The following is an 18,371-nucleotide window of genomic DNA, read 5'->3' as shown; positions in this document are numbered from 1 at the left end:
ATTTGAACTGCCAACTTTTCGGTTAGTATCTGAGTGCAAACCATTTGCACCACCCAGGGACCTTCATAATACGTAATACCAAAAAAACCAAACCTGTTACTATCAAGTTGATCCTGACTCATAGTGGTCCCATAAGACAGAGCAGAACTGCACTATAGGGTTTCCAAGAAGCGGCTGGTGGATTTGAACTGCCTACCGTTTGGTTAGCAGCCGAGCTCTTAACCGCAGTGCCACCTGGGCTCCATAATAAGCGCTCAGTAAATGTTTATTGATTTAAACAGAGAAGTAATTTTGTGTATTTTAAGTATTATAAAATATATATGTAAAAATATATGTATATATATGTAAAACGTGTGTGTGTGTAAAAAACATGAAGTGCTCTCATGTAGCCATCCCAACTCATTATTTATTTCTAGTTGCCTTTATTTGGTCTGGTACTAAGTAGTTACATATTACATAATCAGGAGGTAAAGGGGAGAAATGATGCTGGGTCAGCCCTAACTTTATTTTATTTTTAATTTATTTTTTCAGTAAAAGAAATGCCATCTTTGGTATAATGACAAAACTGTCTTGGGAACGAGCTATATTTTATTTGGAGGCAATTCTAAGGTCAATAGAATGCTTTCATATTTGTATTGACAAAAAGATTTCTGTATACTTTTTTTTCAAAATTTTCGAACACTTTTATTGAATACAAATAAAATATACATATATTTTTAAATTTTTCTTATTGTGCTTTAAGTGGAAGTTTACAATTCTAGTTAGTCTATAGTACAAAAATTTATACATATATTGTTATGTGACCCCAGTTGCTCTCCCTATACTGTGAGAGCACACTTCTCCTTTCCATTCCGGATTTCCTGTGTCCATTCAACCAGCTCCTGACCCTGTCTGCCTTGTCATCTCGCCTCCGAACAGGAGCTACCCATTTAGTCTCATGTATCTACTTGAGCTAAGAAGCACACTCTTCACGAGTATCATTTTATGTCCCATAGTCCAGTCTAATCTTTGTCTGAAGAGTTGGCCTCGGGAATGGTTTTAGTTTTGGGCTACTAGAGAGTCCAGGGGCCATGTCTTTTGGGGTCCCTCCAGTCCAGTCAAACCATTAAGTCTGGTCTTTTTACTAGAATTTGAGTTCTGCACTCCACTTTTCTCCTACTCCATCTTGGACTCTCTGTTGTGTTCCCTGTCAAGGCGGTCATTGGTAGTAGCCGGGCACCATCTAGTTCTGGTCTCTGGTTGTTGAAGTTTCTGATTTATGTGGTCCTTTCTGTCTCTTGGGCTAATACTTTCCTTCTGTCTTTGGTGTTCTTCATTCTTCTTTGCTCCAGGTGGGTTGGGACCAATTGATGCATGTTAGATGGCCGCTCACTAGCTTTTAATACCCCGGACACCATTCACCAAAGTGGGATGCAGAACATTTTCTTAAACTCTGTTATGCCGATTGACCTAGATATCCCCTGAAACCATAGTCCCCAGACCCCTGCCTCTGCTACTCTGTCCCTCGAAGTGATTGGTTGTATTCAGGAAACTTCTTAGCTTTGATTTAGTTTAGTTGTGCTGACTTCCCCTGTAGTGTGTGCTGTTCTTCCCTTCACCTAAGATAATTCTTGTCTACTATCTAGTTAGTGAATACCCCTCTCTCTCCCTCCCCCCCCCACAACCATCAAAAAATGTTTTCTTTTGTGTTTAAACATTTTCTTGAGTTCTTATAATAGTGGCCTTGTACAATATTTGCCCTTTTGCGACTGACTAAATTCACTCAGCATACTGCCTTCCAGATTCCTCCATGTTATATTTGATGGATTCATCATTGTTCTTTATCTTTGTGTAGTGTTCCATTGTGTGAAGGTACCGTAATTTGTTTATCCATTCATCCATTGACGGGCACCTAGATTGTTTCCATCTTTTTGCTATCGCGAACAGTGCAGCAGTGAACATGGATGTGCATATATCTGTTCGTGTGACGGCTGTTATTTCTCTAAGATACATTCCAAGGAGCGGGATTGCTAGATCATATGGTACTTCTATTTCTAGCTTTTTAAGGAAGCGCCAAATCGATTTCCAAAGTGGTTGTACCATTTTACATTCGTACCAACAGTGTATAAGTGTTCCAGTCTCTCCACAACCTCTCCAACATTTATTATTTTGTGTTTTTTGGATTAATGCTAGCCTTGTTGGGGTGAGATGGTATCTGATTGTAGTTTTGATTTGCATTTCTCTAACAGCTAGTGATCGTGAGCATTTCCTCATGGTGTCTGTTAGCCACCTGAATATCTTCTTTGGTGAAGTGCCTGTCCATATCCTTTGCCCATTTTTTAATTGGGTTAATTGCCTTTTTGTTGTTGAGGTGTTGCATTATTTTGTAGATTTTAGAGATTAGATGCTGGTCGGATTTGTCATAGCCAAAAATGTTTTCCCAGCCTGTAGGTTGTCTTTTTACTCTTTTGGTAAAGTCTTTTGATGAGCTTAAGTGCTTGATTTTTAGGAGCTCCTAGTTATCTAGTCTCTCTTCCAGTGTTTGTGCATTGTTACTTATTGTTTGTATTCTGTTTTTGCCATGTATTAGTGCCTCTAGCATTGTCCCTATTTTTTCTTTCATAATCTTTATCATTTTAGATTTTATATTTAGGTCTTTGATCCCTTTTGAGTTATTTTTTGGGCATGGTGTGAGGTATGGGTCTAGTTTCATTTTTTTCAGATGGATATCCAGTTATGCCAGCACCACTTGTTAAAGAGACTGTCTTTTCCCCCAGTTAATGGACTTTGAGCCTTTGTCAAATATCAGCTGCTCATAGGTGGATGAATTTATGTCTGGATTCTCAATTCTGTTCCATTGGTCTGTGTTTCTGTTGTACCAGTACCAGGCTGTTTTGACTCCCGTGGCGGTATAATAGGTTCTAAAATCAGGTAGTGTGAGGCCTCCCACTTTGTTCTTCTTCTTGAGTAATGCTTTACTTATCCGGGGCCTCTTCCCTTTCCATATGACGTTGGTGATTTGTTTCTCCATCTTGTTAAAAAATACTGTTGGAATTTGGATTGGGATTGCATTTTATCAGTAGATCACTTTGGGTAGAATTGACATTTTCACAATGAGCCTTATCCATGAGCAAGGTATGTTTTTCCACTTAGCAAGTCTCTCTTGGCTTCATGCAGTAGTGTCTTGTAGTTTTCTTTGTATAGGTCTTTTACATCTCTGGTTAGATTTATTCCTAAGTATTTTATCTTCTTGGGAGCTATTGTAAATGGTACTGATTTGGTGATTTCCTCTTCGAGGTTCTCTTTGTTGGTGTAGAGGAATCCGACTGATTTTTGTATGTTTATCTTGTATCCTGATACTTTGCTGAAATCTGTTAGTTCCAGTCGTTTTCTTGTGGATTCTTTGGGGTTTTCTGTGTGTAAGTTCATATCATCTGCAGAGATACTTTTACTTCTTCCTTACCAATTTGGATGCCCTTTATTTCTTTTTCTAGCCTAATCGCTCTGGTTAGGACCTCCAGCAGCATGTTGAATAAGAGTGGTGATAAAGATCATCCTTATCTAGTTCCCATTACGTTTTAAGAAATCATTCCTCAAAGTCCTCCAAATTCCAAGGAAACAAAATTGCTGGTAATTAAATGTTTGGTATTTATTTTAGCTAGTGCTTGTTTTGGAGCCCAGGTGGCTCAGTGGTTAAGAGTTCGACTGCTAACCCACGGGTCAGCAGTTGGAATTCACCAGCAGCTCCTTGGAAACTCTGTGGGGCAGTTCTCCTCTTTTCTGTAGGGTCACTATGAGTTGGGACTGACGTCATGGCAGTGGGTTTATTTTGTTGTTATTTTGTGAGTGCTTGTTTCAGGAGAGTTTTTTTTTTTTTTTTTTTTAATAACAGTAGATTATGCTCTAGCTAGGAACATCTCAGGCTTGAACCAGATGCTTCCCAGCTAGAGAGAAAAGAATGTCTGTTGGACTGTGATCTGCCTGGGGCTCATCCTTTGTCATTAAGATAGCACCACAAACCCTGGAGAGCTGTGATCACCCTGACTTGTAGGCCAGGGAGTTCTCCCACAGTCCAGACAAAGCACTGTGGGAGATGCCTAATAGTATGGTGCTATTCCTGTGGCATAGTCAACAAGTTGTGTGGTTACTTCTGTGGCCCCCGCAGACTGTTGAACAATCATTCCACTGAGTTTTTTTTTTTTTTTAAGCTATCAACTGGCTAGCCAGAAGGTAACCCTTCCTATTTATTATCCAAGTACTCATGATACTGGTTCTCCCAAACAAGCCCCTACAGGTAGTAAAGGAAAGTCATTACTGTTCTTAGCTGCCATTGAGTCCTTGGCAACCCCATGCACAATGGGACTGGACCATGGTGATCCATAGCGTTTTCATTGGCTGATTATCCAGGAGTAGATTGCCAGGCCTTTCTTCCTAGTCTGTCTGAGTCTGGAAGCTCCACTGAAACTTGTTCAACATCATAGCAACATACAAGCCTCCACTGACAGAGGGGTAGTGGCTGTGCATGAGGTGTATTGGCTGGGGATCGGACCCAGGTCTTCCACATGGAAAGTGAGAAATATTTTTCCAACCTAAGAAGTAGTTGAAGTCTCTGAGTGGTACAAACAGTTAACACATTTGGCTTCTAATTGAAAAGTTGGAGGTTCAAGTCCACCCAGAGTCACCTCAAAAGAAAGGCCTGGTGATCTACTTCCGAAAAATCAGCCAATGAAAATCCTATGGAGCAGTTCTACTCTGACACACATGGGGTTGCTATGAGTCCTGTCAACTTGACAGCAACTGGTTTAAGAAGTAGTTAAAGGGATAAAAGAAAGGCAACCCTGAAAATGTTAGACCTCCTAGCCTGGGGGATTGGGAGAGGGGGGCAGGAAACAGAAAGTATCTTTTTTTCTTCTTAATTCTCACCACCCTATTAAGGAAATGAAATATATATATTAATAATATAGGCACAGAGGTTAAGTGTTCAGCTGCTAACCAAAAGGTCAGCAGTTCGAATCCACCAGGCGCTCCTCGGAAACCCTATGGGACAGTTCTACTCTGTCCTATGGAGTTGCTATGACTCAACCTGATGGCAATGGGTTTGTTTTTTTTTTTACATTATATATTTATATTTTTTACATGTTTTTATGTGTATGTCTTTTTTTTTTTTTTAACACAAATTGGAGCATACTCCTGTGCTTTGGTTTCTTTTTAACTTAGCACTGTTTCTTGGAGAATAATCTATATCATGGTGTATAGATCTACCTCATGTTTTGAACAACTGTTTATTCATTGTACAGATGTATCCCAATTTATTTAACCAGTCTCCGATTGATGGATATTGATTAAAACTCTTTTTAAAACTGCATCTTTGTAGTTAAACCTTTATGACTTTATAAATAATTACATGAAAGAGGTACAAGCATCTGAGTAGGTTCTCTTCTCCTTTAAGGAATTTTGGATTCTACTTGTTTTTTAAACCATTTTTGGAGTTATCCTGTGAGGACTGTATTTTAAATAGTAGCCTCAAGGTGCTGATTGTGATTTTGTTTTTAATCAGTAGAGTATAATTTTAAGAATCCTACTAATAATTGTGTTCCTGAGAAGAATGGAATTGGCATTTAAAGGGTGAAGGTGGCCCCTGGAAAATGAAGAAGGCCCGTTTTTCAAAGTCCATTGCTGAAGCCTCCTATTACTTCTTAACAGACTCACCCAGAGCCAGCTTTAAACAGTGTTCCCGTTTACATTTCAGAGAAGTCGGGTTTTCTGTGATTTCTTTTTCTGAAGCCTTAGAACCCCCAGCTTGCTAGTTTTAAAGGCATAATTGTTACACTTTTAAAATTCATGAACCAAGGAGGTAAACACTGTGTACACTTTATGGTTGCAAGTTTCTTCTTCCTTTTTTTTTTTTTCCTTTTGGTAACAAATTCTTGCTTTGCTACCCCTATAAATGTTTTAGTAATTTCATTTATTTTTACTCTGGTTATTAAATAGCTTAACTCAAAAAGGTTAATACTCATACATATGTTAAATTATAAATTTTTACTGAAATTAAGATAATAAAATCATCAATGTTTTAAAGTTTCGCCCTAACCTTTAGCCAGTCTCTCAAAAGAACATTAAAAATTAGTGTACCTTTCTTTGAGGGAAGGATATTATTCTGTAATATACTGTGTGTACTATTATACTGTAATAAGAACATCAGCTATCCACAGCTTTACATATTAGTGAAGCATCAATTTTTTTTTTCTTTTTTTTTAGTCAAAGCAGTTAGTAATGGAGAAGACCTATCCAGATAATCTGGTTTATGTCCCAGTACAGAAGGGTCACACTTGTTGAAGCTGATTTTTGTTCAGGTCAGATAAGTTTGCCTCAGACTTTATGTTATCTCTTGGCTTTTATGTTCTGTCACCCTGGCTCTGCACATACTTAAAATAATTGTGCAAGATCCTGTGTTGGAAAACCTAACAATATGGCATGAATATATGGATCTTGCTTTATAAGAAGATGAAAACAGCCAAGTATGTCTATTTCACAAGTTGTACCGTGTTTCGCAAAAGAAATTAAAGAGATAACTTACTCGTTTAAGGAGTAGTTGTCAGGAAAATCATCTGAGTGGGAAATAGAGAAAATTCTAGAAGTCCTATATAATAGAGAAGAGGACCTGAAAACAAGAACAAGAATAGTGTTTGCTTTTCTTTTTGTTGTTGATTCCAGCGTCAAAAATGACACTGGAATTTGCAATTTCATAAAGAAACTGAAGCAACAGAGTAAAAAGCTTTCCGGTGAAAGTAAATAAAAACAATTTTCTGGTGAAAATATGAATCAATTTTATATAGTTGGCATATTAGAAAATACAATTCATTAAAATTTTTTTTGCTAATTTTTCCATGTAATGTTCATCTTTCAAGTTCTAATGGTGGTTTTTCCCACTCATTCTATGATAAATGTGAAAGCAGCCAGGGGAAACACATAATCACCAAGTCATAATGAGACAACATTTGACAAAGAATTATAACAACATCCTGAGGACGAGCAGATTCTGTTCAGTTTGGACCAAGAGTAGAGAGGAGAGGAAGAGAAATATCATAGAAGTTCAGATTTCCAAGTTGTGACTTGGAAATAAGAAAGAAACTTCTGATGGTGAGGATATTGGAATGAACTTTAGTTTGCGAGGAGTTAAACGGAACAATTCTTTGTTTAAGAGGCTCAGAATAAAGTCACAGGCAAGAAAGGAAAAAGATAACCGGATTTGTCAACACAAGAGATGATTCAGTGCTTTGAAAGCTTTCGGTTCACCCTGCCTCTCCTTTTCCTCTCTCTGCCACCCGTGTGCTTCTCCCTTTCCCTGGCTAGAATTTTTAGTTTAATGGAGTTGCATAGGATGTTTTTGTGATGAACCCTGGCAACTTAGATGCCTGGCCTGACATTGTGCAGGTTTTGTGTTCCTTAAAACTCTTAGAGGAAATGGATTAAATATTTTTTTAAAAGACAGTTCTTTCTAAAAGAGAGATCATCCTTGATGTGACATCTTACCTAAAAGAGAAATTTGATGTGCTTCCAGTAGAGTGTGTACTTTTCATATATATAAAATAGTATAAACAAAAAGTAAGTAATTTTTAGAAAGTGATGGCATTGAATAATCATCACTGCAAATGTATATAGATCTTGGCATGTGGAATTGAAAGAACAGTTTCCTAATTAAAAAAAAAACCAAACACCAAACCAATTGCCTCAAGTCGATTTTGACTCATGGTGACCCCATGTGTGTCACAGGAGCACTACACTCCATAGGGATTTCAAGAGCTGGCTTTTTGGTAGTAGATTGCCAGGCCTTTATTCCAAGGTACCTCTAGGTGGGTTGGAACCATCACTCTTTCAGTTAATAGCCAATTTTTTAAACCATTGACACCACCCAGGGACTCCTTCTTGCCTAATGAGTAGGCATTTATTTCTGACTTTACTTATCTCTGTCTTTTTTCCAACAGACTGGAAAAAATCTGATTTTCTAGAAACAAGGTTCATTCCAGAAACAACCTTGACTTGCAAAAGAATGGTCTGAGGAAGTACAGCCCAGTGTTGACTTTTGTTCTGTTTGCTGTTGCAGCTTACATTCCTTTTACTTTGACTGTCAGATTATGAAATAACGAGGCAGGGAGGTATGGAGGAAACACTATGTCCTCGTCTTTTAACCCGCAAAACAGTGTTCTCTTGCTGACAGTGGGAAGGAAATAAAAAGAATAGGAGAAGAGCCCCAAACTACATGATTGACATCAGTAAAGAATCCATATTTATTTACCCAAAACAAACCCACTGCTTCCGAGTTGATTCTGACTCATAGCGACTTTCTAGGAGAGAATAGAATTGCTCTATAGGGTTTCTGAGGCTGTAATCCTTATGGGAGTGTACTGCCACATTCTTTTTCCCGTGTAGCAGCTCAATCTTTTGGTTAACAGCTGAGTGCTTACCCACTGTGCCACCAGGGTAGATTTGAAAGCTGCAAAGATTATAGGGGGAAATATTTTAATTAACCATTTTTCTCTTTTTAGTTTTGTGGAAAAGAACATGTAAATGAGGAGGCTACATGTCATCTTTTCTAGTGTTGCTGCTTAAATCCATTATATTTCCTTTAAAATCAGGCTCCTCATTATATATTTCTATTTCAGCTGATGCTGCCCTCATTCTGCTGTTGACCTGGACTTGAAACCTTGAAAATCTTCCTTGAGTTTTCCCCCTACTCCTTTACCGTAAGCCGTGATGATTTTTCCCCCCTCACCTCCATCTCTTCCTTTCAATTCCTGATGTAGCCACTCTGCTTCAGGCTACCTGCACCATTGAAATTACCTCCTAGGAGGTGTCCTTCTACTTTTTCTTCACTGCACCCACCCCCTTCCCCATCCTCAGTTGCATTGGGCTGTAAGATTAATCCTCCTAAAATACCTCTTTGCTCTGCTCACTTTCCTCCCTCCTAAGAGTCAGAAATCATAAGTGATCTCTACTCTTTACTGCAGGATTTCCCGTCCGGTGTATGTGAGGAGCAACTTCAGTTTAAGCTTTGAGATTATCAAGAGGATCTCACTGATGCTATTATTAATAGGAATGCCTGTTTCCCTGGTTAGGTGGTAGTGTTGGGAGGGTGCTATGCTTACAAAGTTTGATTGAGGGAAGAGGTACCCTTCTCTTCCTTGTTGGCACTAACAAGAAAGAAGTATGGTAGTGGCAACCAACTATTAAGTATTTCTTTGAGATCTACGGTAAGATTTGGGTCTCCTTGTTGAAGGCCTACAAATAGCCTGTAGCTATTTTTCACTGCTTTGACAGTCTGAAACGTACCATCTTATTCAAGCTTGTTTTTTATTAATTACTTACAGGAGACTCCTGTTGCTGACAAAATGTTCTACTATACATTTTGCTTCCTGAATGCAAACATTCTCATCTATACACTATTGATCATAATACCCAAATGTCCCTTCCCCTTTAAGCCATACACACTTTTTCCCAGTTTTTCTCCAAAAACCTTCCTTTGGCTCACCATTCCCATAACACCTATTACTTTCTAGTGCCATTTTTGTTTATTCAGTAAAAATTAATTGAGTGCCTATTATGTTAGGCAGTGTGATAGGAATGCAACTTAAAAAGACCATTTCTTTGTCCTTTAATGAGGGAAACAATTATACCAACAGGTGCAGTCAAATGAGATAGATAAGATTCAGAAGAGGTAAGTAAACCAATTGGGGATAAGGTGGGGGGAGTGGGGCAGGGTTTTCTGTAGGAAAAACAGTTACAGGAACTAATCTCACAACGTGGAGCCCTGGTGGTGTAGTGGTTAAGATCTTGGCTGCTAACCAAAAGGTTGGCAGTTCAAGTCCACCAGCCATTCCTTAGAAACCCTATGGGGTGGTTATACCCTGTCCTGTAGGGTCGCTGTGAGTTGGAACCGACTCGATGGCTCCCGGCATTTTATGGCAGTGTATTTTGATCTGGGAGAAAGATCTGGTGATCTGCTCCCATAAAGATTATAGCCTAAAAACCCTGTGGGGCAGTTTTGCTCTGTCACATGGGGTTGCTGTGAGTCAAAATCAACTCAATGGCACCTAATGACAAAAACACGTATTTTGATCTATGTAGTTTAAATATTTAAAGTTTTTTTTTTTTTTGGTTGTTGTTCTTAAATGTAAACTTGTGTCATTTAATTTTATTTCTATCCGTAATGAATGTGGTGACCAACTGGTTACTGTCTTCTTAATGATAGCATCCCAAATGTTTGATCAAGAAACACCTCTCAGTTCTCTCTTTAGACAAAATAAACCTAATTTCTTCAAGGGTGCCACGGCCCTATTACTAATTATTCTAAATTCTTATACTGTGGAGTCCAAAACAGCATGCAGATGGGCTGACTCAAAAAGCTGTTCAGAGCAGTGCTTCTAACACAAATCACTGCAATTTTGTTACAGTGCAGATTCTGATGCAGTAGACTGGAGCAGGCCTACGAATTTGCGTTTCTAACAAGCTCCCAGGTGATGCTGGTGCTGCTTATAGGCAGAACATGGCAGGGTTTTAGAAGATATAAAGAAATAAGGAACTAAGATAAAAATAAGTGAAGGTATGTTTTGTTCAGTCTATGGATGGATCCTGTAGTCTCTGTACACCCTCTTAACCCTCGGTTACTCTCACTAATCTAAATCAACAGCTAATTACCCAGCTGGGTTGGGCTCATATCCTGTACCCAGAGACAGTGAATCTGGCCAGTGATCTGTCTAGAAAGCTCCACTTCCTCTCCCCTCCCCACCCCCGCCCTGGTAGTGAGTATCCTTTGTGTCATGGGGAGCTATGATAAGGTGTGCACCCACTAATTGAGGCTGTGATATGATTCCCTGAAGTTCCTGGCCACTGAGTAATAGGAAGCCCCATCTTGGCAGTGGGAAGTGTTCCTTTTGGCATCCTGCCTCCATCCAACTGGTTTGTATAACAGTTGGGTTCCAGGAATGGCTTCCGAGGCAAGTCTGTATACTGTAATGTGCAATCAGGAACTGGCAGAAAATTTATCTTTATCTTTTAAGATTCCCATTAGAAATTCTCATTACTCATAGGAGTCTCAGCATGTTGAGTGACCTGCCCATGACCCACTGAAGGAGCCTGCCACAGTGAAATGAAACTGTCTCTTTATTCTGCTTGAGTGTGTCCCTGATGGTTTTCTGTGAATGTTACTGGCTCCACTATGCTCTTTTATTTTGTAGACATTCTTGTAGACCGAAGACAGGAAAGCAGTTGTTGCAGGCAATTTGTTCCTGAGTCCTTACAACCAAAGCTAGAAAGAATTATTTTCATTGTCTTCCTGGTGAACTTTCCTATGGAATTCCCCCTTAGACTGGTTTGCAGCAATGGCTTTTAGATTGAAGAGATCTTGTTTAGTGTGACTGTCTCAGTATAAACTGGGAAATGCTGATGGTGTCAGGTTGGGGAAGAGTTGATAAATGGCTTGGTTCAGTGATTTTCAAACTTCAAATGTATCAGTCACCTGGAGGGCTTGTTAAAATGAAAATTGCTAGGCCCCACTCCTAGAGTTTCTGATTCAGTAAGTCTGGAGCCCAGTTTAAAAAATAAAAAACCAGTCACTGTCAAGTCAACCCTGACTCATGGAGACCCATGTGTGTCAGAGTAGTACTGTGCTTCATAGGGTGTTCATTGGCTGGTTTTTTGAAAGTAGATCCCCAGGCCTTTCTTCGAAGGCATCTCTGAGTGGACTTGAACTTCCAACCTTTCAGTTAATAACCAAGCACATTAACTGTTTTCACCACCCAGGGACTCCTAGGTCTGGAGCGGGGCCTGAGAATTTGTAACAGCCCTGTTCCTTCCCATGTCTTGTGATGCATTTGCATAAAATGCAGTCAGTGATAACCAGGGAGGTGGGCACATGTTCACAGTAGCATATATGGTGTTGATCACAATCCCGTCATTACCTCCCAATCCTCATAGATTTGTTAGTTGCCTTTATTTTATTTAAACACTGAGGCCCAAGGAAGCAGCAGTTCTTCCGAGGTTCCTGTGCAGTCAGTGCCCTTTGTGGTAACCCAGCTCGTTTCCCATAGGACATCTTGGTTTATACTGGAGTAAAGACCAGTCTTCTAGGGTAAGGATGTATGGATGCATAGGATGAGGGCAGCAGAAAAGTTATTTCCCACCCACTTTCCTACCACTAAAATACATGCTTTTCCTAGATGATCCTCTTTTTTTCTTGACAGCTGAGAAGAGGAAGTTTGACTGACTTGGCTATTTCCATCTTTCTAAATTCCTTAGAAAAACCCTGGTGGCGTAATGATTAAGAGCTATGGCTGCTAACCAAAAGGTGGGCAGTTCAAATCCACCAGGGGATCCTTGGAAACCCTATGGGGCAGTTCTACTCTGTCCTGTAGGGCTGCTATGAGTCAGAATCAACTCGATGGCAATGGGTTATTTTGTTTTTGTTTTTGTTTTTTTTAATCCCTTAGATGTACCTAGCTTAAATTGCAAGGATAAGATGATTGATTTTGTTTGTCTGTTTGTGCCGGTACTCCTTTTATTAAATGTGACTAATGTACTACTTTCTATTGAAATAGTTCTGGAGCATCCCAGGAGGGACACAATGATCTGGACCTGGGTCTGGATGACCTTCCCTCAGATGAGGAGGAAGTCATCAACAGTTCTGATGAAGATGATGTCAGCTCTGGTTCTAGTAAAGGAGAGTCTGACCCACTGGAAGACAAACAGGTATGTTTTGGTACTTAATTATTTCTGCTTTTGTGCTTTTTGGCCTGTCATTATGTTTGTGAATAATACTTATTAGCATAATAGGCACAAAAATCTAGTGAATTTTCTTAAAGCTTGTAAAACAGTGTTCTAATTCAAATTTCATTCCTATGTAATCTAGAGTCTAAGATGTTATAGTTCCAAGTGCATATCACTTAGAGATTATTTAGTGATTTTTGAGTAATTATTTTTAGTAGTGTCCACTGATTTTCCATTTTAATAACTAAAATGTCTCTTAGGATTTTTCCTTGTACTGCTACCCATTCTGCTTAGATTTCTTGAAAGAAGGGGATTATATATGTTGTCATACTCTGCCAAATCTTTTTAGGGATAGAATAAAGATTGCTGTTAATAGTATATCAGCATTTGTTTTGAAATAATCCAGTGTGTTTGTTGGGGATACAGTCATAATATAAACGAAGCAAGATTGACCATGTGTTGATAATTGTTTAAAATGTGTGATCGGTACTGTTGCGTTACTTTTGTATGAATTTGAAATATTCCATTATAAAAAGTTTTTTAAAAGCATGGTTTTTTAAAAATCATTTTTTAAAAGCATGATTTTATATGTTACAAAAATACTCAAATACATATTTTCATTTTAAATCACATTTCTTTAACTAAAGACATGATTAAGGGGAAAAAGTAGTACATCAGCAGTATCCCCAGGATGTTTTGGTATGGTACAACGAGATGGAATTCGAAGGGATCCACACAGCATATCAAGTTATGAAGAAAACCCACGTCACTTAATTCCTATGCTATAATTTATCAATAGGTTATGCCTCCTGTTTAAAATATTTTGCTCTGTTTAATTCATTTTCAGACTTCAGTGAACGGCACATGTTGATTTTCACCTTGTATATTATTGCTAGAGTAGAGTGGCATTGGAGTGCAACTGTCTTGAGTTAATTCCCAGCTTCACCACTTATGATCTGGGTCCAAAACCAAACCAAACTCATTGCCATTGAATCAATTCTGACTCATAGGGACCCTGTAGGACAGAGTAGAACTGCCCCATAGGGTTTCCAAAGCTATAAATCTTTATGGAAGCAGACTGCCACACCTTTCGCCCATAAAGCGGCTGATGGGTTTCAGTTCGCAGCCCAGTGCTTAACCACTGCACCACTGGGGCTCCTGAGTGCTGTAATGAATCAACCTTTATTCTCTTTGATGAACAACTCCAAGTTTTTATTTTCCTAACAGATACTGTTTTCTATCATTTTCATATATATGTCTTGCTTGAACCCTTTTCAGTTTTTCCCCATACTTTGTGGTGACCAAAACTAGTTTCCATATTCTTCTAGGGATCTCACTGATTCACGGTATAAAGAAAAGTTTAAGGATAAATGTCTAACCTTTAAGTGTTACATATCCTCCCAGCACATCCTGTCATAACACTGCCTGGTTGACTTACTCATTTGTGATCAGTGGAGACTCCCAGGATTCCTTCCTCTGTATTTGTACCTGCCTTTCCTCTCCCTTTTTATATTTATATTATTGTTTTTGTCCTTAGTTGTGCCACATTGCAATAGTCCTGTTAAATATTCATCTTTTTTAGAGTGATTATTTCTTCAATTAACATATTTAACATTGCATATTTAACATTTTTGTGCTTGACAGCAACGTATTTTCCTCTTTAGAATTCTTAGCCTTTCTGATGAACTTACTGTCTTTTCATCTGAGACATCAGTACCCAAAACCAAACCAAACCCACTGCTATTGAGTCGATTCCAACTCATAGTGACCCCATACAGTTTCCAAGGCTATAAATCTTTACAAAGCAGACTGACTGCCACATCTTTCTCCCTCGGAGCTGCTGGTGGTTTTGAACCGCCGACTTTTGCTTAGCAGTCGATTGCTTTACCTACTTGACACCAGGGCTCCTTAAGACATCAATAAAAAACCAAACCAAACCCGTTGCCGTTGAGTTGATTCTAATTCATAGCGACCCTTTAGGACATAGTAGAACTGCCCCATAGGGTTTCCAAGGAGCGCCTGGTGGATTCGAACCGCTGACCTTTTGGTTAGCAGCTGTAGCTCTTAACCACTATGCCACCAAGGTTTCCTGAGACATCAATAGAGATAGTAAAATGAACTAATTCTACATTGCTTGGCAGTTGTTAATCCATCTAACAGTACCCTGGTGAATGCTTTTCTCTTAAGTAATTTGCTTTCGTAGTGGTTAAGAAGAACACAGTCTTTGGAACCAGGTTGTCTGGGTTCCCCCCACTTATTAGCTCTGTGATCTTGATAAGCTTATAACTTCTCTGTGTCTTAATTTCCTCATCTATAAAAAGAAGAAGATTGTTGTAAGGACTAAATGATTATATGCTGTTTAGAACAGTGCCTGACACATGAGTGCTAATAATTCTTAACTATTATTATTTTTAAAATTTTATTTTGTTGTTGTTGAGAATATACACAGCAAAGTGCACACCAATTCAGCAGTTTCTACACACACCATTTAGTGACATTGATTACATTCTTCAAGTTGTGCAACCATTCTCACCCTCCTTTTCTGAGTTGTTCCTCCCCCATTAAGATAAGTTCACTGCCCCCTAAGGTTTCTATATAACCTTTTAAGTTGCTGTTGTCACTTTGATCCCATATAGATAGTTCTTAAAAGAGCATAATGTTCAAGGCAGACATTTTTTACTAGTTAAACTAAACTATTGTTTGGTTTTAAGAAGACTTCAAGGGATATTTTTGGTTTAAGATTTAAAGATTATCTCAGGGTGATAGTTTTAGGGATTCATCCAACCTTCATTGCTCCAGGAAGTCTGGAGTCCATGAGAATTTGAAATTCTGTTTTGCATTTTCCCCCTTTTGATCAAGATTATTCTATAGAATCTTTGATTAAAATGTTCAGTAATGGTAGCCAGGCACCATCCAGTTTTTCTGACCTCATGGCAAAGGAGGCAGTTGCTCATGGAGGCAATTAGCCACACATTCCATATCTTTCTTCTGTTCCTGACACTCCTTCTTCCTCTGTTGCTTCAGGCAAATAGAGACTAATTGTTGTGCCTCAGATGGCTGCTTGCAAGCTTTTAAGATTCCAGGTACTACACAACAAAATAGGAGGTAGAACAGAAGCACTAAACAAGTTATTAGGTCACTTAACAGGTATGCCCCATGAAACCATGACCCTAAACCTCCCAACCAAGGAACCAAATCCCATGAGGACTTTGGTTGTACATAAGCAGCCTCAGCAGCTACTCTTTTTTTTTTTTTTAAGTCACGGTTGTAAACATGTCTATCGCACAACTTTTGCCAATTCAGTTTGTTGCTTGTGTACAACTTATTGCCAGCAATTACAATAATCAGCTATACAGCCCTACCCTTAATCAATGTGATATTTCCATCGCCATTAACCCCTCTTTTCCCCCTCCCTCCTGCCCCTGGTAACCACTAATAAGCTTTGTTCTCCATACATTTGCCTTTTCTTGTCTTCTTATCTAATGAGGTCATATAATATTTGTCCTTTTGTGATTGACTTATTTCAGTCAGCAAATAAGCTCCATCCATATTGTAGCATATATCAAGACTTCGTTTCTTCTACTGGCTCAGTAGTATTCCACTGTATGTATGTACCACATTTTGTTTATCCATTCATTGGTTTATGGGCATTTAGGTTGTTTCCACCTTTTGGCTATTGTGAATAGTGTTTCAGTGAACACTGGTGTACAAGTCTCTGTTTGAGTCTCTGCTTTCCAGTCTTTTGGGTGTATACCTAGGAGTGGAATTGCTAGGTCATATGGTAGTTGTTTTTAGTTTTTTGAGGAACTGCCACCCTGTTTTCCACAACAGCTGTACCATTTTGCATTCCCACCAGTAATGGGTAAGGGTTCCAGTTTTCCAACACCTTTGCCAACATTTGTTATTCTCAGTTTTTTTTTAAATCTTAGCCATCCTCGGGGGAGTGAAATGGTATCTCGTTGTAGTTTTAATTTGCATCTCTCTATATGGCTAATGAAGCTGAGCATCTTTTCATGTATTTGGTAGCCATTTGGAGGTCCTCTGATGAAATGTCTGTTCAGGTCCTTTGCCAATTTTATGATTGGGATATGTGTCTTTTTGTTGTTAAGTTGTTGAAGTTTTATATTTATTTTGGTTATTAGATTCTTGTTGGATATATGGTTTCCAAAGATATTCTCCCAGTCGGTAGCTTGTTTTTTTACTTTTCTGGTAAAGTCTTTTGTCAAACAAAAGTTTATAATTTTTAAGAGGTCCCATTTATGTATTTAGTCTCTTGCTGTTTGTGCTTTTGTTATTATGTTAGATAATCCATTGTTAAAAGCTATGCTTGACAATGTTGCCCTCACTTTTTCTTCTAAGAATTTTATTGTTTTAGTTTGCACATTTTAGGCCCTTAATTCATTTTGAATTTGTTTTTGTGTATGGTGTGAGGCATGGAACCTGTTTCATTTTTCTGTGTATTAAAGTCCAATTTTATTGGATTTTATTGAAGAGACTTTTCTTTCCTATCGAATGGACTTAGTACCCTTGTCAAAAATCAGTTGACCAAAGATGTGCAGGTTTATTTCTGGACTCTTAATTCTTTTCCATTGGTCTGTGTGTCTATTGTTATACCAGTACCAGGGTGTATTGATTACTGTTGCTGTGTAAAAAAAAACAAACCCATTGCCACTGAGTCGATTTTGACTCATAGTGACTCTATAGTATGTTTTAAAATTAAGAAGTGTGAGTCCTCCTACTTTGTTCTTCTCTTTCACCATTGCTTTAGCTATTTAGGGCTTCTTTCCATTCCATTCTATATAAAGTTGAGGATTAGTTTTTCTATTTCTATAAAGAAGGCTGTTGGAATTTTGATCAGGATTGCATTGAATGTGTAGATTGCTTTGGGTAGTATTGATATCTTAACAATATTAAGTCTTCCAATCCATAAACAAGGATTAACTATTATTGGTTTATATGAAAATAAACAAGAGAAACCGTGGGCATCTCAAAACAAGCTTTATGTAACCTGTTTTAGTTTCCTAGTGCTGCTGTAACACAAATACCACAAGTGGGTGGCTTTAAAGAAAAGAATTTTTATTTTCTCACAGTTCAGGAGGCTAGAAGTCCGAATTCATGGCATTGGCCCTAGGGGAAGATCCTTGTCTCTTTCAACTTCTATAGCCCCAGCATTCCTTGGTTCCTTAGTGATACTCACAATGGCATCTGTCTTCCCCTGTTTGCGCTTACTTCTATATCTAACCCTTCCTTCTATGTCTAACCTGCTGTTTTTAAAACTCAGAAATGATTAGGTTTGGGACACACTGTGCACTGATATGCTTTCATTAGCATAACAAAGAAGACCGTATTCTCAAATATGATTATATCCACAGGTATAGGTGTTAGGATTCTAAGACCCTTGTTTCAGTCCGAGCTCTCCCCTTACTAGCTATAGGAGCTTTGTCAAGTAATCTGAAAAAGTCAACCAGTTTGTTTATACCAGTTGACTTCCCAATCTTTTCTTTTTCTTTTCTTTCTTTATTTTTTCCTTTTTTTTCACCAGCTTTCCTGTCCCCTCCTGCCTTCTAGTCCTTGTCCCTGGACTGTTGTGCCCCATTAGTCTCGTTTTGTTTTATGGGCCTGTCTAATCT

At 38.5% G+C, this 18,371-nt stretch overlaps 1 protein-coding gene across 1 annotated transcript in view; it reads left to right on the top strand.

Moving 5' to 3' along the window:
- FGD6 (FYVE, RhoGEF and PH domain containing 6) overlaps positions 1–18,371 on the top strand; it is a 124,462-nt gene that overhangs the window by 30,062 nt on the left and 76,029 nt on the right. Inside the window, exon 3 of the mRNA XM_004381231.3 lies at positions 12,573–12,723. Within this exon, the coding sequence (XP_004381288.1) occupies positions 12,573–12,723 (151 nt within the window). The remainder of the gene's footprint in view (positions 1–12,572; positions 12,724–18,371) is intronic.

Source organism: Trichechus manatus, unplaced genomic scaffold (assembly GCF_000243295.1).
Source record: "Trichechus manatus latirostris isolate Lorelei unplaced genomic scaffold, TriManLat1.0 scaffold00081, whole genome shotgun sequence".
In the NCBI taxonomy this organism is placed as follows: domain Eukaryota; kingdom Metazoa; phylum Chordata; class Mammalia; order Sirenia; family Trichechidae; genus Trichechus; species Trichechus manatus.
The sequence above is the reverse complement of the archived record's forward strand: the minus strand, read 5'-3'. Positions and strand labels throughout refer to the sequence as shown.